The 22766-nt window shown below is 42.6% G+C and overlaps 1 protein-coding gene and 1 pseudogene across 2 annotated transcripts in view; both read right to left on the minus strand.

Annotated features, from left to right (window-relative positions):
• Nucleotides 1-9819: 9819 nt before the first annotated feature.
• Nucleotides 9820-22766, minus strand: part of SNX18 (sorting nexin 18) — an 81179-nt gene continuing 68232 nt past the window's right edge. Inside the window, exon 2 of the mRNA XM_082455887.1 lies at nt 9820-13435. Coding sequence (XP_082312013.1) covers nt 13419-13435 — 17 coding nt within the window. The 3' untranslated portion in view covers nt 9820-13418. The remainder of the gene's footprint in view (nt 13436-22766) is intronic.
• Nucleotides 14945-16571, minus strand: LOC309657901 (elongation factor 1-alpha 1 pseudogene; annotated as a pseudogene). Its single transcript has one exon. The product of its transcript is annotated as an elongation factor 1-alpha 1 pseudogene (transcript).

The following is a 22766-nucleotide window of genomic DNA, read 5'->3' on the forward strand; positions in this document are numbered from 1 at the left end:
ACCCTCTACACCCAGCAGAACCTGATTTAATGACAGCCTCCTGAGGAAGTTCAAATAGTTAGAATAGACATATTCTGATTGGAGGAAGTGTGTTCATGTGTACTTGGAGGAGGGACAGGGAGACCCTTATGTTCATTTCACTTCCCCCCTTGGCTTCTAAGTGCCTCCAAAGAACCCCGCAAGTCACTGAGTATTGAAACCCACTCTCCTAAATACTGCCTGCTTTTTGCACAGGACTGTTGTCAGAATCAAAATGAGATTCTGCCATGAAAGCAAAGAAAAAAGGATTCGAAAGACTAACAGATTCTTCCTTTGTTCGTAGTTCTTTGTACAATTACAAGCAAGTAAACCAACAATAAAATGCCTATCTCCCGACAAGACTAATAGCTGCGTGAAGGCAAAGTATATGCCTTTTCTCTGCACCTTTGTACCAGGTAAAGCCTTTGTTGACTCTAAAAGAACATGGCGTACTATCCCAGCACATGTAGTAAAATGTACTTTCAAGCCCCAGGGAAGCTCTCAGTGATTAAGTTGGAAGGTCTTCCAAAGGATCATCTATAAAACACAAAATGCATACTAAAGTCAACATTTGTTGAGTGTTTCTACCAGGCAGGCGAGATTCTAAGTGCTTTACATGCTTTAACACCTGGGAGGAATATCGTATTATTATATTCCCTCTTAGATGAGAAAATTGAGGCATAGAGATGTTAAGTAACTTGCCCAAAGTCATACAGCTAATGGGTGTCAGAGTTTGGTTTCAAACAGGAAGGTCTTGCATCAAAGCCTAGTTTCTCAACCACTAAACCTCAGCAGAATAAAAGCAGATGCTGGTCACTGGCTCCTGGAGCCCATTTCCCTTGATGGGGGTCCTGTGTTCAACCCAGACAAAACCGGAAGAACTCTTGGTTCCAATTGCATTCAACCAGTCAACTCTACCCTTTTGAAAATGCAAAAACAGAAGCTCAGATGTTTAACTTGTCTTGCAACAATTTGTCAGGCAAGTAGCTGAGGTAGGTTGGTACCACTGCAGTCACTGAACTATTTAGTATCTAAAGTATCACAGGGTCTCAGCTTCAGGATCTAAATATGTTTGGGGAAGTGAGTGAATGTCTTGAATTTCATTTAGGTCTTCTGGAAGCCACCATCCCTGCTTGGTATACAAAACGGAAGCTTCACAGTCCTTCTATTTGTAACTAGAGGCAGGACTTTACTTATCTAGGGCAAAGGACTCACATGGGGCACGCGTTAAACTTTGCAAATTTCCCAAATTATCTCAGATTCAAGTTCACCAGGCCTGAAGTTTTTAGCTTTTTTAGCTAGCAAACCAAGGGATTCCAGTATCAGAAAGACACTGCCCTGAATTTGGAAGGGATACTTCTTATCTGCCTAAGGCTTGGCTAAATAGAAAGAACTTGTGTGTTTTCTTTTTAAAGAAACCAGGACAAATCTTATTCCTCCCTGGCCTGAAGCAGCCTCTCTGGTGGTCAGAGCACACAGCTCAGCTCCCCCTGTGACTCAGTCCCCTTCTCCACCGTTTGGCTGGGCTCCTGGGAAAGGCCACACCACTGAGAGGGAGCCCCACAGCATCCTGCATCCAGCCCTCATTCATCCTACACACGTGCCAGGTTTGACTGCATCCCAGACAAGCTGGGATTCAGTTTGCAAGGCCCGGTTTCCATCCCCCGCTGGTGCCAACAGCTCACTGCAGTCGTAACCCTCTGGATTCCTTCAGAGGAAGCCACTTATCTGCTACACTTCCTTTGTTCTTCAAGGCTCTATCTTGGCATCTCCGCCAAGGACATGTTTTGGCTGGATCCACTACCCTGGCCTCTGCATGTCTCTGGGAAGCTGAGCTAAGAGAAACATGACCCAGGAGGTAGAAGGAGAGAGGGGGGTTTTTGTCTGCTTGAATGCAGGACCCTGCGAGGGAAATGTGCTCCAGGGACCAGGTGCTCATTGGACCAGTGACCAGCATCTTCCCAAGATTACCGTGAGCCTCCCTCAACCTTTTCAGAGACCAGACTGCTGGCCAGAGCAAGGACATGCCAGCCTTCTCGGGATCTCTGGTTAACTTCTCCCTGTGCAACAGGACAGAGGTAGGAGTGAGGGGTCTTCTTGTCTCTGTTAAAGAGGGTCAATGCACAGTGCAGTCTGCGCTGACTCTGTTTGGGTTCTGCAGTGGGAGCTGAAACTTACAGGCCACAGCCTTCATTGACAATGAATAGCTACGGTGAATATGGCTGCACCCCCAAGTGCTTGTACAGCATAATCAATCACGTGCAACTCTGCAGATGTCACATCTACTCAGGAAAGTCCCGCACATCATTTTAAGTCCGGTTCAAATCTCTCTCCTCTCAGATACCTCCTCTGACCCCTAGAGGTTCCTTCAGCTAGCGGTGATTATTGTATGGCTTGTTCAGATATTTTGTATGTGGTGGTACCTTCCCAATATCTTCTAGAGAAGACAAGGAGTGTCTTTTTCACCTTTCCATTTGCCATGGCATCCAAAATTGAGCCTTACATGCAGTAGGTACTCAATAAAAGTTACATTAATAACAGCCTTGTGTACAGGGGAAGAGACTCAGTCATGTGGACTATAATATTCAGCGTTTATTTACTGGCAGAGAGACAAGTGAAAAAGGAATTGGTTAGATTGTTTAATTTGGAGCCCTTCTAAACATATACTAAGTGAGACATCCACTGAAACAATCACCTGGTTTAATGATAATGAACTTTGACTCTGTGATAACTGGTTACCCTTAAAACCATCCTGGATTTGTTTCCCTACAGAAGAGCTGGACACTGAGCACAGTTCTGTGAAACATTCCTTAGAGAGATTTCTCAGCACTAAATAAAAGAGTGGCTTCTCAAAGTTGCAAAAGACGTCCAGCTGTTAGTTTCGGCCAGGGACAAGCACTGAGCCAGGTCCAATCGGAGATGGCAGGAAAAGATAAACATGGCTGTATGATGTCACTGAAATGGCCTTATTTTCATCAGAAGCTAAATTCAAATACCCTCAGGGAGATGGGTTGTTTTGTTTTGTTTTGAATTACTACAGCTTTCTAAAATTCATTTTTACCTCTGTAGGTGGTGGAATTGTCCAATGGACTCCAAGTTCCATGAAGAGAGGCTTGGAAATCTGTACTCCTCTGGGTGCCTGGAAAGAATGCTCACCAGTGACTGTGAAGCAATAGATTTGCAGTCTGAGCCCTGCTTCCTGTACCAGATCTTGACTGGTATGTCTTTCAAAAGGCAATGAGGTTCTGGATTCAAGTGTGGTAAATCAGAGGTGGCACTTGGTTCTCAGCAGAGTCAACGGATCCAGACCAGAGAACTCAGTATTTCTACTGACTAAAGAAATGGTAGGTCAGCTTTCAAAATGAGAAGAAACTCTAAGAAGAGTAGTGAGGGTGCAGAGTCCCTCCAAAGTGTCTCCTTTCCCACCCATCACCCCCAACACATACACATAGGTCTACTCCACCTCTCTCCAAAACCCAAATCCATCTTGTGTAAGCAGTCTGGGGATTCTAACTTTAGAAGGGGAGCTAATCCAGATTATCACGTCAATTCTCCCACCCATGTTCACAGAACAGGGACTGGGAGTCTCAAAGCACAGCAGAGCTGGGGCAGATTTGGCAAATCATTCATCTGCCAAGGTAAGACCTGATGATGCTTTCATCAGACACTGCCTGGTTTACAGAATGGGTTAACTGAGTGGAATAGGGAACCAACTCTCTGAATTCAAATCCTGCTGCTGCCACTCCTCTGATTCTGCTTTTTTGTGCTTCAGTTTCTTCCTTCATAAAATGTGATTATGAATCCTAACCTCATGGGACTCTCTAAAGGATTAAATGAAGTATTCCTTGTAAAGTGTTTAACATGGAAAGAGCTTAATAAATGTTGAATTATGTTATTTCTTACTTGGTCTTAAAGGAAAGTCTAATTTTCCTCCATAATGCAAGGATGGATAGATCTCTCAACTGAGAGTGATCTTGCCTTTCTATGCTCCTAGTTTCTAGTTGTCTCTTTTAGTAATTCGGACTAGTACTTTAGTCCTACTATAATAGGGGGGTTAGATGTTCACAAACTCTTCCAGGGAGAGCCAAGCCTTATACAACTTGGATAACACAAACCACTGTGTTAGTTGCTGTGGAAAACACACAATAAGCATTTAATCAATGTTTTAATTAAATTATCTCCTAGTTTCAACAAGAAGGAGACTCACCAAAGGTAAATGTAGTACCCTGGGCACAGTGGTTATAATAATCACATCATAGATGGCTTTATCTATGTGAAAGATTCTAACACAGTGACAAGAATCCAGTTGTCCTTTGGCTTTGTTAAACTGTATAAGTGTGATATATTCAAATTCATTTCAAACAGTACAGTGATGTACATTCTACACAGACAACACCTGAATCTGAGTGAATGGAAAAGTGGAAACTGAAATTTTAATTTGGTTAATGGTGATATAAAGTTTTCAGTTTTGTCACATAGCACTTGCACTTGTTGCTTATGTAAATGATCATTTTTCTCTCTCTCTGTTAGAGAAGCAGCTTCAAGACAGGAAGAAGAACATGGACTTTAATTCACAAATAAGTATGATTATACCCTGATATGTCGGGACACTAGGTTCAAAGATATGGAGAGACTTTCTCAAGAGCCAGGATGCAAGTCTCAGAAAAAAGTGTTTTAAGTGAGGCAATGTTTTTGAAAGTACTTTGTGAGCAGCAAAGTACAAAACAGCATCTTGTAAACCACAGGCATTTAATAAGAAGCTACTCTGCCCTAGTGACCATTTGGACACTGTAGGTTGAAGACATCCTGGCCTTGAAAAAGTTTCCAGTGTAGAGGACACTGGTGGACTGAAGAAGTGTGTTCAGGACACCGCAGGGTGCAGAGGTGGGAGTGGCCACTTCTAGAAGGTGAAAGTAGAGGGTTTTCTCAAGAAAAACCCTCACATGAGCTGACTCATAAAGATGAATAGCTAGATGTTCATCAGAAGGACAAGTGGGAGGAAAAGAGCATCAGAGCAAAGGAGTGGCATGGGCTGGGGAACAGCACAATCAGACTTATGGTTTCATATTCTTTGGGGCAGCTGCCTAGAGAAGGGATTGAAAGCAGGGTTACACTTCACTGTAATATACCAGCCAACAGATGGTGACCACTGGACTGAGGCGGTGAGGTCTTGAGGGTGAGGAGGCAAAGATGGTAAAAGAGGGTGTTAAAGAGGTAGAGTTGACAGAATTTGGTCACTCTTCAAGCTTGGAGGGGAGAGAGAAATGGGGGTCAAGGATGACATCCAGGTTTCCAGCTTGAAGACGGGTGAATAGTGGTGTCATTCACTAAGAAGGAAATCCCAGGAGGGGAAAATCATAATATAGTTGGCTCAATAATGTCCTCAGGTACCTTTCCTAGAACTGAGACATTAAGGATGACTTCTCAGAACTCACCTTTTGATTCAGGGTAGTTTCCTTTCACTCACCTTGCCGGGATCTTAAGTAATAATTAACTGCAAGAGGGGAACACAACATCTCAGCTCTGTTTTCCAAATGATTAACCTGCAGTAAAACCAAAGGCAACATGAACTTCAAGTGGAAGACATAGGTGCATGCTCTTAGCAAAGTGTCCACGTGATTTGTATTTCAGTACATGTCAAGGCCTAATAAGCACCTGCTATATTTTTATGGTTGGGTAGTAGGATTTAATAGGACCCTGCTGAGATGAAAATTATACTGCCTGTGAACCCAGGCTGTAGGTATAGACAATGGAAACCTGCAATAAGGCCTGGGCTCCAGGAGCTCTGGGACATCTGCATGCAGGTTGAAAATTTTCTATCAGACAGCCTTAAGGCAGCTTAGGTAGGAGACCTCATCATGTCTGCTAACCTCTGTTGAAGTCAGGGGCTTCCCTGCTCTAGGAATGTAGCTCCACAGGGAGCATGGCTTGGCTAATTGTCAGTGTCTTTGGTGAACATAGCTCTGGGTCAAGCACACAGCTTGGGACGGAGTGCTTGAGCTGGATTCTAGTCCCATTGGTCCCCTCATGTGTACCCTGATGCTTGATACAACTGGCCACCACCGTGCAAGGCAGCCCTGGAACCTTGGATAACTGTCTTTAACCCTCCTACAGTCCCCAGCCTGCAAGAGGGAGCAAGAGAACATATTATTGGCAATTGCAGAATCTCTTATAACAAAGCACGGTGTAAGGGGTATTGAATACTCACTGTGTGCTAGGCACTTTGGGGAATATGCAAGCATTTACTGAATTAATGAATACAGAAATGAAAGAACATGTCTCTATTTATGGCAGTCCTATACGGGGCTTAAAACACATCCCTGGGAAGGGATGGAAGCAGAGAAGCTAAATATCATCTGATCATACAAAAACTAAATTTCTTTTTAGTACAAAGAGTAGGGTTATGTTTTTATTCCCGGTTTTTCCCTTCAAATCCTAATGTCATAGATTAAAACACTAATTGCCCCATTTTCCAGCTAGAAGAAAAAGCCCTTAATCTTTAAATTCAGGATCTCGATGTAGATTTGTGTCTGTAAGCATGATGTGGAACCAGATCCTACCAGAAATCCTAAATAATTTTCTTTCCTTACTCAGCATCTCAGACCATTCTGAAATGGAAATCTTTCTGTTAGAACAGAACAGAGCATGCAAATATATGCCTAAGGACTCCATTTTTAAACAGTTTTGAAAAAAACATTAAGAACCCATTCTCTGTTGTATTACTTTCCAAGCTTTAGGGTCCACCATGGGAGGCAGGATGAAGACAGACTCTCCTCCAAGTCAATACATTCTGACATCTTTTCAAACTTGAACCCTCTCGTATTATTATTTAACCAGGAACAAACTAACGCCATCTTTCAGTGTAATTTGCTAAGTCACCCACAGATGGTTTAGAGCAGGATTTCTCAACCTCAGCACTACAGAGATTTTAGGTTAGATAATTCTTTGTTGGGGTTGGGGGGAGGTAGCAGTCCTGTACATTGTAGAAAGTTTAGCAGCATCCCTGACCTCTACCCATTAGATGACAGTAGCACATCTGCCCCTTTAGTTGTGACAACCAAAAATGTCTCTAGAATTGCCAAATCACCCCTGGTTGAGAAACACATTCAGAGTAGCCCTACCTCTCAAACCCAAGTTCAGTCAGACACAAGGAGCCAGATGGGCATCTGAAGAGCAACAGAGAACTACTCTACTTGCTGTTGTGATGACAAGGACTTAGAACAAGTGAGTTAAAACTCTCTTATTGGTCCATAAATTTAAGGTACTGAGCAAATAGTTTACTACAAATATAAGAAATGATTTGCTCTATCAACACTGCCCAACTCTAAGATCTTGCTGATTCTTTTTTACCAGGTAGAAATTTCTAAAGACAATTATAGTGTCTTTTCATAATATATCTGTCTATCAGTAGTCTTAGTAGCAAGTGACAGAAACCGAATTCAATGTGGCTTAAGAAAAAAAGAGAAGCTTTTCATTGGGTCATGTAACAGAAAATCCAGGGATAGAATTGTCTTTAAATACATATGGATCAAGGTATTCAAACAATGACATCAAGAATATTTCACTTTCATCTTTTAGTTTTATTTTTCTCTGTGTTGGCTTTATTTTCAAGATGCTTTCCCAAGATGGTGACAGAGACAACCACTGAAGGTCCAGGCTGATCTCTTAGAAACAACGCCAGTGAAGAGAGAAGGTCTCTTTCCCAAGTGTTCTGGCCAAAATTCCAGGGTTAAGTCTCATTGGCCTGACTTAAATCAGGTATCCATCGATGAGCCTATCATTGTGGCCAAAGAAATAGAACACTCCACATGATTTCCCAGGCTTGTAAGCACACACTGTGGTACACAGCCTCTAATACGACCTCCATTGATTCCTGTCTCCTGGTTTTCCTGAGGTCATGTATTCGCCCCTTCTTGAGTGTACGCTGGACTCACTTCTAATGAATAGAATTCAGCAAAAGTGATAAGATGTCACTTCCAAGATTGTTACAAAAAGACTGACTTCTGTCTCACTCACCCTGGCATATCGTGAACTGCACTATGAAGAGGCTGAAGTGGCAAGAAATTGATGGCTGTAAGGGTCATCAAGGACTCAACACCTGCCAGCAACCATGTGGGTGAGCTTAGAAGCAGATCTCCCCCCAGTTGAGCCTTAAGCTGTTTTTAACACTGACTAACATCTTACTGTCTTGAGAGAGATCTTGAGGCAAAGAGAGACAGAAAAAGCTACACTCAAATTCCTGACCCTTCGAAGCTAAGAGATAGTGTTTTTTGTTCTAAGCCATTAAATTGGGTTATTTGTTACATAGCAATAGATAACTAATACACACATACACACCCCTAGGAATACACGATGGAGACCTTTTCACCAAACACCGTGGCCTGAGATTGGGTGAGACATAGCTCCAAAGAAATTCTGGTGCTCAAAAATACATATTCATTATAACATCCAACGTAGACTGTGTTGATTGAACATATAAGCTTCAAAATAGGAAAAGAAAGCATTCTTCTAACACCCTAGCCTTAGAGGGAAAACTGGTAGGCTTCCACATGACTATCAGGAATCAATTTGTCCTGACCTGGCTTACAAGAGACTTTGCAAAGCCACATGTCCTGGGGGCAGTAGGGGGAGCCCAGTGTTGACAGCTATTTTTTCCTCTATTAACCCTGGAGATGGAAACTGCTAGAGAAAAAGTTTAAGTGGAATTTTTCTATTGTTTTAGACCTGTCTGCTCTGGATTTTTAGTTTCCATTATTACATAAGCCCTGAAGTCCCCCTGTTGACAAAGACAGTTTTTGTTCCCATTAAACAGGAAATTGAACAGCTTAAGAAGAAGCTGACATATCGATGAATCGTTTGCCACAGTATCATACATTTGTAGTTCAATTTTGAAATAGTGGCATTGAGGTCTTGATTGAAATTTTTCTTCCAAAATGTCCTGGAAGCACTAAAATAAGTTACTTGTAAGGCTCTGAATTGCTTCAGGTTCTCCAGCAAACACGATATGTAGAACAGAATTCTTCTTTTCTCACTTCTATGTCCTAGTTTACCATGCCTGGCTCATGGTAAATACATTGGAAAAAATAAACCCCCTGTCCAGCATTTAATCACAGTAAGAGTGAAAGTTAAGTAAAGTACTAAGGAGACAATGACTGGCTAATGATAACCCACTGGAGCCCAGGACTCTCTAAATTGCCCACAATGAAAAGTCACATAGTGGAGAGAGTTTAGGAAGTGACTTGAATACTGGGAGAACTCAATGTCGAGTACTATTAGGACCATTCGAAGTATATTATTTTATGTAGCTTCTACAGAGTGTGGTATTTGATTGACACTATATTGCATGATTAATTTATTTTTAGATAGTTTGATCTAGTAAAATGCTGAGCATAACATTGATGGATTTAGTCAATGTGTGTTTTCAGATTAATAGCTGCTCAATGGGCTACTAGATGTCTGTAATCCTTCCATTAACATTGAGATTTTTACTAACCACATTTCTTTATAATGAACTGAGCACACTTTTTTTTTTTTTTTTTTTTTTTGGTTGTGTTGGGTCTTCCTTACTGCATGCGGGCTTTCTCTAGTTGCTGCAAGCGGGGGCTACTCTTCTTTGCAGTGCGCGGGCTTCTCATTGCAGTGGCTTCTCTTGTTGTGGAGCACGGGGTCTAGGCATGAGAGCTCAGTAGTTGTGGCTCGTGGGCTCTAGAGCACAGTCTCAGTAGTTGTGGCGCACGGGCTTAGTTGCTCTGCGGCATGTGGGATCTTCCCGGACCAGGGATCGAACCCGTGTCTCCTGCATTGGCAGGCGGATTCTTAACCACTGCACCACCAGGGAAGTCCCATGAACTGAGCATACTTTTAAAGATCTGCTTACTCATAGATGAGGTTAAAAAAAAAATTTCTGTTCTGTTCCTATGACATAACTTTAGTGAAAGTTCCAGACGCTAAAATTCGTGGAGAAGAAAGGTGTATCAGATGAGACCTTTGAAGTGCCAAGCTTTCCATCCAAGGCCCAGGTAAGAAAGAGTCTTATTTGTCTTTCTCAAAAAAAAAAAAACTCAAAAACCTTTTTTTTAAGTGTATTTTCTTAATTTGCACTGATCTTCATTTCCCAAGACCATCATAATCTCAGTAATGGCAGGAGGACAGTACTTCTCTAGCTCCAACCTACTCACACGTTTTTGGGGAGTCTAGCTCCCTCTGAATTCTCCCAAGTAGCTGAGGAAGTTCCTGGGTGTATTAAGTGAATGTAGGACTGGAGATGATTTGGTTATGAAAAGAAAGCACCATTTGCCTCCTGCAAGTTCTTTTTTTTTTCTTTTTAAAATTATTTATTTATTTAATTTTTTTGATGTATAGTTGATTTAAAATATCATGTTAGTTTCAGGTGTACAGCACAGTGATTCAGGTAGATAGATAAATAGAGAGATAATAGATAGATAGGTAGGTGGATAGATAGATAGATGATAAATAGATAGAGATAAATATATTCCTTTTCAGAGTCATTTCCCTTATAGGTTATTTCAAAATATTGAGTATAGTTCCCTGAGCTATAGGTCCTTGTTGGTTATCCCTGCAAGTTCTTGTAGTTGCAGCGTGTAACCTGCTGGTTCCTTCTCTCCTGCTTTGAAGACTGCTGCCTCAGTGTCAGATAGGACAGATCCCACCTGCCCCGTTCCAGAGACATGCTGGCCTCTATGTCATATGCGCCAGCGGTCCCCTCACTGAAGTACAGCAGTGCCTTCTGCTTTCAAGCTCCTACAGAGACGAGCAAAAAGGCCCCTGACTCTTTTAGTTGTACTACTTCATCTCCCTAGGACTCTGGCACATGTTCTGGGGGATCTGGAAAATGAGCAAATCCCAAAAGTTGTAATTGAGCTCTCTCCTGAAGCTGGCTTCTCATCCTTGAGCCAAGTTTGTGTAGCGGACTCTCTCTGCCCTAAAGGGTGAGTCTTGCCACCCCACTGGCCATCCAGACTTGTCTGCAAACCTAAGATACAAGCTTAGACACCCCAAGTTCTCACACCAGGTGGTAAGCACTGTAGATATGAGTTAAGTAAGACTGAGCCCACGTGTGAAATATAACACAGTGTGCTTGGGGGGATCCAAAACCATTTTCTTGTATTTCTTGTATTGATCTTAATGACAGAAAACTCAAGGAACAATTAGCATTGACTATGGAGTATAAGCAAACTAATTAAAGAATTTAACACTTATTTTTCTCTGCTACAAACATGGCCTAACTTTAAAGTATTTTAGCTTGTCATGAAGAACCAGGCTCTGAAATCAAACCACCACTTGGAAGCTATGTAAATTCACCTTGTCACGTAATCTCCCAGAGCCTCAGTTTCCTAATTTGCAGAATGGGGATAACACAGCCATTATCCCATTGTATTATTATCAGGATTATATGAGCTAATGAACATAAACAGAGCACAGTACATGGCATAGAGTAAGCACCCAGCCAAGCTTTCAGCCATTATGTGTATGGCTTGTGTGTGGACATCGAAATTTCTTTATATTATAATACAGATGTTTAAAAGCATTCTCATAGTCCCACAAGGTCAAAGAATTTATGAAAAGGCTTGTTGCTATTTTAGAAAACCGACCTCAATTCTTGATGAAGAGTGACATTTCTAATTTTTCCTGCTGGTATGTAAACAGCACAAAATTCTCACAAATAAATAGCCTCATTTTGTATAAACATTCCTAGCTTTCTCTGCAGTGGAGGGCAGCTCCTCACGAATTCTTTTGAGAATGTTCTGGCTTGTCCCAGAATCAATACCTGCCGAGTTTACTATTCAGACCAGATTATTACCAGGCAGTTGGAGTGATCAAATTCCCACAGCCAGTTTTCTATAAAAATCCCCAGTAATTGAAATGGGAGGAACGCACCCAATAAAAGTCAGTGTGAATAATTTAGCACAGTAGCTGTCTGCAGCCTCTGAGGTAACACATTCAAGGCATTTTATTAGAAGAAGCCACTGTTGTCTCCAGAGCCTCCTGGCTGCAACCCACCCATCTCATGAAGAACAAAAAGAGTGGAGAAACAAGCAAGCCTGGGGGATCTAGGATTAATCCTTCTCTGATACCTGAGAGATCCTGTGAATGCCGAATGTGAACAGTGATGTTGTATTTTTCTAAAGGTCAGTGTTGAGAAGCATCATGACTGGCTGCAGTGGTCACTAAACAAGGGCCTTGAGTCCCTCCCTGGCTCTGTCGATCCCTTCAAGGGGTAGACACATCTGCTGGGGATAGAGATAGGCTGGTGGCTGTTTCATAAAACTAGCCTCAGATCTTGATGAAGAGTGACATTTCTGGGACTTCCCTGACAGTCCAGTGGTTGGGACTCGGCACTTTCACTGCTGGGGACCAGGTTCAATCCCTGGTCGGGGAACTAAGATCCTGCAAGCTGCATGGCGTGACCAAAAAAAAAGGGAGATTTCTAATTTTCTCCTGCTCCTAAGTAACTAGAACAAAATTCTCACAAATAAATGCCCTATAACCCTAGTCAGGACCAGTCAGAAGTTGGGGACACAAATGGCAGAAACCCAACTCAAATTAAATTCAATAAAAAGGGAACTTGTTGACATGTACTACTTATAAGAATAGAAAGTTACTCACAGGACTGAATGAATCTCCAGATTAGAATGAAGTTCACTGGTATGGAATGAGTTTACTTTAAAAAAAAAAAAAAAAGAAGTTCACTGGATCTGATACCTGGAAATCAATGACCCAGGTCAGAGTCTCCATGTCTCAAGGCCTGTGGTCAGAGGGGCAGAGATGGACATCCAATGCCAGAAAAAGGGGTTTGGAAGAATAACGTGATGAGGAATCAAATCAAAATGAGAGGTTCTGGATATTCTGTGAGCTATTCCAATTACCTCCATGCTCATGGAAGCCATTTCAAATTGGTATAGGGGACTTCCCTGGTGGTCCAGTGGTTAAGACTCCAAGCTCCCAATGTAGGGGGCCCAGGTTCAATCCCTGGTCCGATCCCTTGTCAGGGAACTAGATCCCGCATGCCACAACTGAGATCCCGCCTGCCCCAACTAAAAAGATCCCCCACGTGGCGACGAAGATCTGGCTTGCCATGACTAAGACCCAATGCAGCCAAATAAATAAATAAATAAATATATATATTTTTTAAAAGTTGGTATAAAGCATATTGCCAACTGTTATGGATTGAATTATGCCCCCCACCCCACCACAAAGTTCATATGTTGAAGCTTTAACTTTCTCTACCCTTCTGAGTTCTTGGCTGAGACCCCTGTAATAAAAGACAGATTAACAACAGAAGAAACAAATAGAAATTTATTGACTTGTATACATCATGTATATGTGGGAGATACCCAGTGAAAAAGGCGTAACTCTCCAAGGTGGCTTAGAACTCCAGCTTAGATTCCATCTTCATCTAAAGACAAAAGAAAGAAAGATGTGGGAGGAGGCCAGTTCTGGGAAGTTATCTGGAAAAGCAAGGTCAACAGAAAATAGTCTGTTATACAGATTTAAGCAGATACCTTCTCCATCCATAAAGTTCTCTTGTGATTCAGTCATCCTTCTCTTCCTAATACAGAGAGGGAGATGCCCTTACAAAGGAGAGTTCCTTTACAAAGGCAAATGTTCCTTACAAAAGGGTAACTTCTACTTCTTCTGTGCCTGCTGTTTCTCAAAATAATCAGCTCAAAATAATCCTTATGCCAAAGAAGCATATTCTGCTACCCTTCAATATTTATTCCCCTAACTCTTTTCCTGCAAGGTCACCTTAGGCTGACTGTGCCCCTCAACCAAAGATTACATCTTCTCTCAAGGCAGTTTGCTCCTACATGACTCTCTCCTCCCCTCAAAGCCACAGGCTTAGGATGGAAACAGCTCTGCTGGTAGCAGCCCCGGGACACTGTACTATCTCTTCTGCTTCTTCTATGACCACACTTCTGCAAATAAACCCTTTCCAAATCATCCTAATTTGAGTGTGACATCTGCTTCTCAGACTGATAGAGCTCTCTATAAAACAGAGGTGGAAAAACTGAAGGACAAAAACCTTCTTTTCCCCTCCACCCAGAAAAGGATCACAGATACTGGGCCCTAACACATAAAGTTCATGTCAGATGAGAAAATTTTTTAAATGTGCCATCTGTCACCAGAAGTCACTTGCTTAAATAATAATGTAGGCATTTAAATTGCTTTGGGGTGTCTTTTTCACCTTTGTTTTCTAATTATACTTATATCTTAGAATCTGTGGCCGCAGTATTGAGGTCAGCTCATTAACTGGAACCCCTCTTTGTCCATAATTTTTTTTTTTTCTTTTTTAGCTTCCAGCATCTTTTATTTTTCCTAGAATCTGGATACAATAACTCTAGCAGGGCAGTGTTCAATACTATTTAGGCTTCACATTTTAGGTTAACTACTTGAATATTGTAAATGTGAATGCACTTTCCCATAACTGGGAAACTAAAATTTGACGTAACTCATTTACTCAATACTTATGTAACCATACAAAATTTTATATGCAACATGAGCTTTCATATTATAGAATTTGACCTTCTTACAAACTAGCTTACATAACGGTTACTTTGCTTATCTGTCCTAACCTGTGAAGTGTTGTACCAACGCTTTTCTATGATGTACTTAAACAGGTGAATTCTCCTTACATAAGGGTAAGAAACCTGAAGCTTCAACCCAGAAATATAAAATTCTTTTGTTTCAACAGACTTAATACCAGAAACAGATTATGGGTAACTCTTACCTAAGTAGTAAGTACTATAGGAAGTTACAGTGTTGACCAAAAGAAAACACAGGCTTCTCATTAAACTTTTTTAATGGGTCTCAAATTCTGTGACAGATTTTTGGTCAAGCTGTAAAAACTAAAAAGTACTGATTTTAAAAACTAATAACTTAAAACTGCCACACACAAAACAAATGGTCCACAACACATTCTCCTTTCCTTCTGAAGGTTTTACGATGCATTGTTATCATTAACCAGTCTTTTGCTATTAAACTTAAATGGCCAATTGAGACAAACAGTTCTGAGACCGTTCTTCCACCACTGATTAAGACTGGGGTGGCAGGTATTGGGGATAATATTCATTTAGCCTTCTGAGCTTTCTGAGCAGAGTTGGTGACCTTGCCAGCTCCAGCTGCTGTCTTGTCCACTGCTTTGATGACACCCACAGCAACCGTCTGTCTCATGTCATGAACAGCAAATCGGCCCAGAGGAGGATAGTCAGAGAAGCTCTCAACACACATGGGTTTGCCAGGAACCATATCAACGATGGCAGCATCACCAGATTTCAAGAATTTGGGGTCATCTTCCAGCTTTTTCCCAGAATGACGATCAATCTTCTCCTTCAGCTCAGCAAACTTGTAGGCAATGTGAGCTGTGTGACAATCCAGCACAGGTGCAGAGCCGGCACTGATTTGGCCTGGATGGTTCAAGATAATCACCTGAGCTGTGCTGCTTCCATCGGTGGGCCATTTTTGCTGTCACCAGCCACATTGCCACAACGAACATCTTTGACAGACACGTTCTTGACATTGAAGCCCACATTGTCCCCAGGAAGGGCTTCACTCAAAGCTTCATGGTGCATTCCAACAGACTTCACTTCAGTTGTCATGTTGACTGGAGCAAAGGTGACCACCATGTCATGTTTGAGAACACCAGTCTCCACTCGACCCACAGGGACAGTGCCAATACCACCAATTTTGTAGACGTCCTGTAGGGCCAAACGCAAGGGCTTGTCAGTTGGGCGAGTTGGTGGCAGGATGCAATCCAGAGCTTCAAGCAGTGTGGTTCCACTGGCACTGCCATCTTTACGGGTGACTTTCCATCCCTTGAACCACGGCATGTTAGCACTTGGCTCCAGCATGTTGTCACCATTCCAGCCAGAAATTGGCACAAATGCTACTGTGTCGAGGTTGTAGCCAGTTATCTTAATGTAGGTGCTGACTTCCTTTACAATATCCTCGTATCTCTTCTGGCTGTAGGGTGGCTCGGTGGAATCCATTTTGTTAACTCCAACAATTAGTTGTTTCACACCCAGAGTGTAGGCCAGAAGGGCATGCTCATGGGTCTGCCCATTCTTGGAAATACCTGCTTCAAATTCACCAACAACAGCAGCAACAATCAGGACAGCACAGTCAGCCTGGCATATGCCTGTAATCATGTTTTTGATGAAGTCTCTGTGTCCTGGGGCATCAATGATGGTCACATAGTAGTTGCTGGTCTCGAATTTCCATAGGGAGAGATCAGTGGTGATACCACGCTTGCGTTCAGCTGTCAGTTTGTCCAAGACCCAGGCATACTTGAAGGAGCCCTTCCCCATCTCGGCAGCCTCCTTCTCGAACTTTTCAATGGTTCTCTTGGTGATCCCACCACATTTGTAGATCAGATGGCCAGTAGTGGTGGACTTCCCCGAATCTACGTGTCCAATGACAACGATGTTGATGTGGGTCTTCTCCTTTCCCATTTTTGCTTAGGTTTAGTGGCGGTTTTCACGACACCTGTGTCCTGGCGACAAACCCGTTGCGAAAAAGCTGTCCATAATTTTGACTGCTCAGGATTTCCATCTGTGACATGGTCAGCAATGTGTCATGCTTTTATTTTTGTTTTTTCAGAGTTTAATATCTGAAAAGTAAAAAAGGCTTCTCTACAGTGGTGAGGATTTAATCTCCTGGGGAAGCACTACAAAGTTTAAAAATTTGGGATTCCTGGGGTTCCCTTTCCTTTTGCCAGTGACCTCAACTCCTTCTCTCATTTCACCAGCTTCACATTTAATCATTCTGTACTTCAAAGGCAAATTGCCCATTTGTTTAATGCCTACTATCTATGAGGCATTGCACATTATTTTCCTTCTCAAAGCAACCAACCCTATGAGGCACATCTAATCATCCCATTTTTATAACCAAGGAGACAAACTTAGGAAGGTGATCCCTTCAATATGACCCAACTTGTGAGTGGCAAAGGATGGGAAGGCACCAGGTCTAAGTGATCGCTGAGAGCGTGATCCACGCCACCTGGGATTCTGCTGCTGCCTGCTGCCCTTTGACCTGCTCACTCCTCCCACCATGTACCGTCACCTGAATCTGTAATACTTCACCTGGAATGCTGTTCCCACCGTGATCCTCCCCTCCCCCTGATTTAGACCTCACCTCCAGCATTTCCTCCATGGCTGACTTTACCCAACTGTGGGGCACGGCTATTGGCAGATTAATACACAGAGATACGAACAAATGCTTTCCAGAATTCACTCAGAGATATAATCATCTTGTTTGTGGGGTATTTTTGTCTCCTAAGCTGGAACTTCTGTTTCTTGAGGCTGAAATGCTATTTTCTATTTCTTGGGCACCTCCACCTCACCCTCCCCACAATCTATTTTGGTCCTCTGCACACAGGACATCCTCAACAGATGCCACTGACTGACCGGAGAAGTAAAATACTGGAAATTTCGAAAAGTCTTGCTTGTGAAGGGGAAGTACACCATTCCTCCCCTGCTTTTTAAAGAAATATTTTCTGAAGAATACTGTATTTTCCCTTGTGATGTTTTCCCTTGTGATTTCCCTGAGGAACTAAACAGGAGCTGTCAGAACTGCTGGTGGAGAGATTTATTTGCACTCAGTGCTCTGTTCTGTCTGTCTGTTGTGCTTTATGAATTTTAAAGGAAAGGAAAGGAAACCTTTAGGTCAGGAATTCACCTGTTGAAAGGCTTCATGCTAGAGCCTACAGGAAGGAGAGGCCTTGTGGCTTCATCAAGAGTCAGAACACTGCTCGTGTGTTTTGCCTGACCACTGACTTTCTTAGAAGGGGGCTTTGGCAGGGTTGTTTACTCTCATTCTATGCCTCAATATTTAAATCTCGAAATGAAGAGAGCTCCTTCTTGTCTAAGGACATGGGATGCAGGGCAAAGGGAGTCTGCTACTCAAAGATACAGCCAGCTTAATGTGATTGGAAGGGCCCTGGAGAGACTTCCCAGCCCCCAAATATCTCCCGTTGGCTTGCTCCAGGACAGATAAAGAAGCCTCACGTTTACCTCATCTTCATTTAGGCAGTGAGGGCCTGGTTAAAATACAAATGTGTTATCTAGGAAAATGTGATACTGTTTTGCTTTTATTCCATGATGCACATTTCACCCACATTTTAATGTTTCTGAATCGAGATGCATTTCTACAATCACTGTGACTCTGTAATGTAGTAGTGCTTCTTTATTCCCCCTGAATTAAGTTCATTGCTGTTAAATATATAAGAACCTCTAGAAAACTTGAGACACCTGGGACCCACAGGAACAGGTGCCAATTCAGGAGGTCTGGAAAGTGATGAGGAATTTGCATTTGCAACAAGCGCCGCAGGTGATTCTGAGCAGGGAGCCCTGCTTCAAGAGTCCCCAGTCATTTCCTTGGTTCAAAGAATCTGATCTTTATGGCTCTTCGTAGTCAGTTTGTAAGGTGTGTCCTATGGAGGCTGCTTGGGTCCTCAGTCACTGGGTGTGCAATTCAGAACCAGGCACTGGGGAGAGAGCCGCCCTTTAAGCACGGCAATCATGGGTCCTGCATTTTCTCAGTTCCGCTATGCTCTGCCATTTTTCCCTGAAATGCTCATATTTTGACATCTAAACTCCATCTCCCAGATGCCTTTCACTTGCAAACATTTCACAGATACTTCCATAAACTAGGTAAGTTTCTGCCCTTGAGAAACTCACACTCCAGTGAGTGGGTCTTGCAAACTGACCTGAGCAGGATTACTGGTGCTAAAATGGGAGCCATCCAGGAATTGTTAAATCAAGGGTCAGCTACTCTCCTCTACAACTGTTACCTGATTATGATCAAAGCAAGCCACCGGCAAAATTCTGCTGCACCTACAGACACTTATTAATAAGAAGTTTATACAACCTCGCATGCAAGGTTCTCTCAAAACAATTGCCAGTATTCCAGAGGCAGGATCCTGTCACCAGTATAGCCAGCATGGGGCAACTAGAATCCTCCAAAGTTCATGGCTGGACCCAAAACCAAGTAAAGTCTTACCTCAGGCATCATTCTAAGGGTACAGGTTATAATTCTAGCTGAATGTGTATATCCTATTCATGCAAGAGTGGAAGGTTTCTAAACTATTTTAACTTATGCACTTATCTTGAATATCTTTATATTCATCAAGGAGATCCCATTTCTAACTTTCATCATGTTAATCAAATGCCACAAATTTCACCAATAAAAAAAAAATTCTGACACAAACTGTGCTAATTGGCAAAGTACCCATATTGATGGAGATGTGAATAACAGAAGTTCTTTGCCTCTGGATTATACATTCTTGATTAGAGTCCAGAAATATTTGGTTAGAACCTAAACTAGGTGGCACACACATAAGACAGCACTGTATATTCAGAAGTATTTAATAACAGATCTCTTAAGACTGCATCAGACTCGCACACACATTGTGGTACAAAGCAACAATGCCTCTGGGAGAAGTATGTAACGGAGCTCTGAGGACACAAACAAGAGAGTGACTAATTCTATCTGGCAGATGGGAAGTGAGGGGGTAAGGACAGAATATCCTCACAGCAGAGATGGCTGAAGCTGAGTTTGTTTAAATGGGTAGGAATGTATCAATCAGGCAGATTCAGGGTACACCCAGCAAAGGGAAACAGCGCAGGCCTAGCACAGAGTCTTGAGAACTTACACACCTCACATTGGGCACCTGATGGGGAAGATGGGCTAGAACTGTAGCCAGGAACTAGACAACAAAGAACCTTCTAGATCCTGCTCCAGGGTTTGCTCTTTACCTAGTGGGCAGCCAGAAGTGAGACAGCAATCTCTTATCTACTCCAACTTTGTTTTGTTTTTTTGTTGTTTTTTTAAATTTTTGGCTGCACCGCACCACATGTGGGATCTTAGTTCCCCGACCTGGGATAGAACCCACACCCCCTGCATTGGAAGGCAGAGTCTTAACCACTGGACTGCAGGGGAAGTTCCCTTACCTACTCCACCTTTGGTTCAGAACATAGAATCAACCTGGTTGGTTGAGACCAGCATAGATCCAACATGGGTCAGGCTTCTTCCCAAGCCTTTCTAACCGAAGTCCCAGAGCCCTGAATATCTACTCCATCCATACTGGTTTTTTCCATAAAAATCCAAGTAGAAAGACCAGGGTCCCTAGAGTCATTTACTGGTTGGTTGAAAGGGTGACTTGAACAAGTTTCTTTATCTCTCTGACCCTCAGTGTCCTCATCTGTAAAATGGGGGTAATTATACCAACTTCTAAGGATTGTTATGAAGATCAAGACAGAGGCTGATAGAAGGGAGATGCTCAACTAATTTTATTTTTAGTGTCTATGTCTTTTAAATCTTTATCATTATTTTTCCTTGTTTATGAATTCTTAGAAGGAATAAGATCTATGTTATACAAGTAGTATTTTATCTCACTATAACTGGAGATTAACATTCACTGACCTTGTGCCATAAATCTTACTCTAAACCCTTTAAAACCTAGAAGTTTAGTCCTAAGGCTCCTGACCCTACTAAATTCCATAAACCTCTCTTATCTGTCTATTGGTCTTATCAGGGTGAGGCTCTCTTGTTGCTTCCAGAGAAAACAACAAGAACTATTTTCTATTTCTAGTCCCAGATGCAACAAGAAGATCACAGATACCAGCTCTCAAGCTCTTTTTCCTTCCTGTTTTTGTGTCTATTCATATATATAACAGCTCTAAGCTTTGAGAATCATGATGGCCAGTGGGCTGGCAGGGCTGCCTTCCACTATCTTAACAAGGTTTAACCTCAATGCCCTTGGCAATTTTTCCTGCAGGAGGAGCATCTCTTTTTCTAAGGACACCTCATTAGCCCTAACAGGACTTTCAAAAGAAGGCCAGAAATTTCCCCCACCCACAGTCTCATCATCGCTTACAGCCTCTCCCCTCAAAAAACAAACTTGGATTATTGAAACAGGGCTATGTCCTTTTCTCTTACTGATCTGATTCTGAGCAGGCTTTTAAAGAGCCACTTTTCTGCTTTCCTTAAAGAGATTAACACTTTAATCCAGGGCAGCAAGCTGCAACCACCAGTATTTTGAATCAAATTTAAATTCTTGGGGCTTTTGCTGCTCTTCAATTTGCCATTGGCTCTCCTCAGCCCTCCCAATTCTGGTACAGCCCTGCATCACACAGTTACCCACCTGCCCTTGAAGGCATCTGGTCAACCCCCATCCCAAGCTCTAGTCATTATAACCGTTGCCACATTACAGGCACCTTTCCCCATTAACTAGTTAGTTGTCAAGGCCAGGAATGTTCCTCCCATAATGGAAGTTTTGTTGTGGGGTGAGATGATGAGGGGAAGAGCAAGATTCTCTGACTCTAGGCCTGGATTAGGAGCCCGCGGGTAGGGAAACCAGTGGCTGGGGCCCGAGTAACGCTGGTGTGTGGAATGTCACTGACTGAGCAAAATGATGACAGATTGCTTCCATCACCTTCCCCAGAGGCAGAGCTTGCCCTGGTGAAAACTGTAACAAAGACAGCCTTTGTCACAGCCAGTGTTCAGGGACAGGAGAAGGAAGGGGGACCATGGCACAGGGCTCTGGGAAAAACAGAAACGTGCTTCACCACTCCTTGCACCCTTGAAATTAAGAGGACGTTGTTTTGTTTTCTGATATTTATGACAAACATAAACCCCTGGGCATTTGCCAATAAGGCCCAAGTTTAAAATCCCAGCTTCCAAGAGGAGAAATTAGAAAAGAATCCTCCCATCAATTGCTCTTCCACCAAGACAGTAACCTGGACTGTCCTTATTAGAAATGTCTCATTACTGACAATAATAGTAATAATCACAATATTAAGTAATGACTAAGGAATAAGTACAAGCAGACTCCTTGCTCATAGTGGCTCCTGGTGATAACTGTCTCTGATAATCAAAGCTTAGAATCCACATTTCATGATGGGCTGCTCCAGAGACGCTGCTTCACCCCCAGCGTTGTAACAATCCACAGTCAAGCGTCTTGAGCTTGATTCTTTTGCAGCTTGGGGCAGACAGAACAGATTTGTGGCTCTTTCTGTCTTTTTTGAAAATTAATACCATCATAGAGGTTGTGTGATATCACCACACACCTATCAGAATGACTAAAATGAAAAATAGTGACTACAGACTTCCCTGGTGGTTGAGTGGTAAAGAATCTGCCTGCCAATGCAGGGGACACGGGTTTGAGCCCTGGTCTGGGAAGATCCCACATGCCGTGGAGCAACTAAGCCCGTGCGCCACAACTGCTGAGCCTGCGCTCTAGAGCCCGCGAGCCACAACTACTGAGCCAGTGTGCCACGACTACTGAAGCCCGCACGTCTAGAGCCTGTGCTCTGCAACAAGAGAAGCCATCACAATGAGAAGCCCGCACACCACACAAAGGGCAGCCCCCACTTGCCGCAACTAAAGAAAGCTCACGCGCAGCAACAAAGACCCAGTGCAGCCAAAAATAAATAAATAAATTTATAAAAAATAAATAAATAAACACCAAGGTGTCTAGTGGTTACGGCTCAGCGCTCTCACTGCTGAGGGCCTGGGAACTAAGATCTCGCAAGCCGTGTGACAAGCCAAAATCACACACACACACATGCACAAAATTGACTTCTTGGATGATGATTGATATATGACTCATACAGACATACATCATTGGTTCGCTGTGAAAAGCTCAGCTACATTTTTCTAAGACCTTCAAATGAAATCTTTTTAAAAAATTGTCTAAACTCCAACTTTGAGTCTTTGCCCATACTTCTCCT

Source organism: Balaenoptera physalus, assembly GCF_965194825.1.
Source record: "Balaenoptera physalus genome assembly, chromosome: 3".
In the NCBI taxonomy this organism is placed as follows: domain Eukaryota; kingdom Metazoa; phylum Chordata; class Mammalia; order Artiodactyla; family Balaenopteridae; genus Balaenoptera; species Balaenoptera physalus.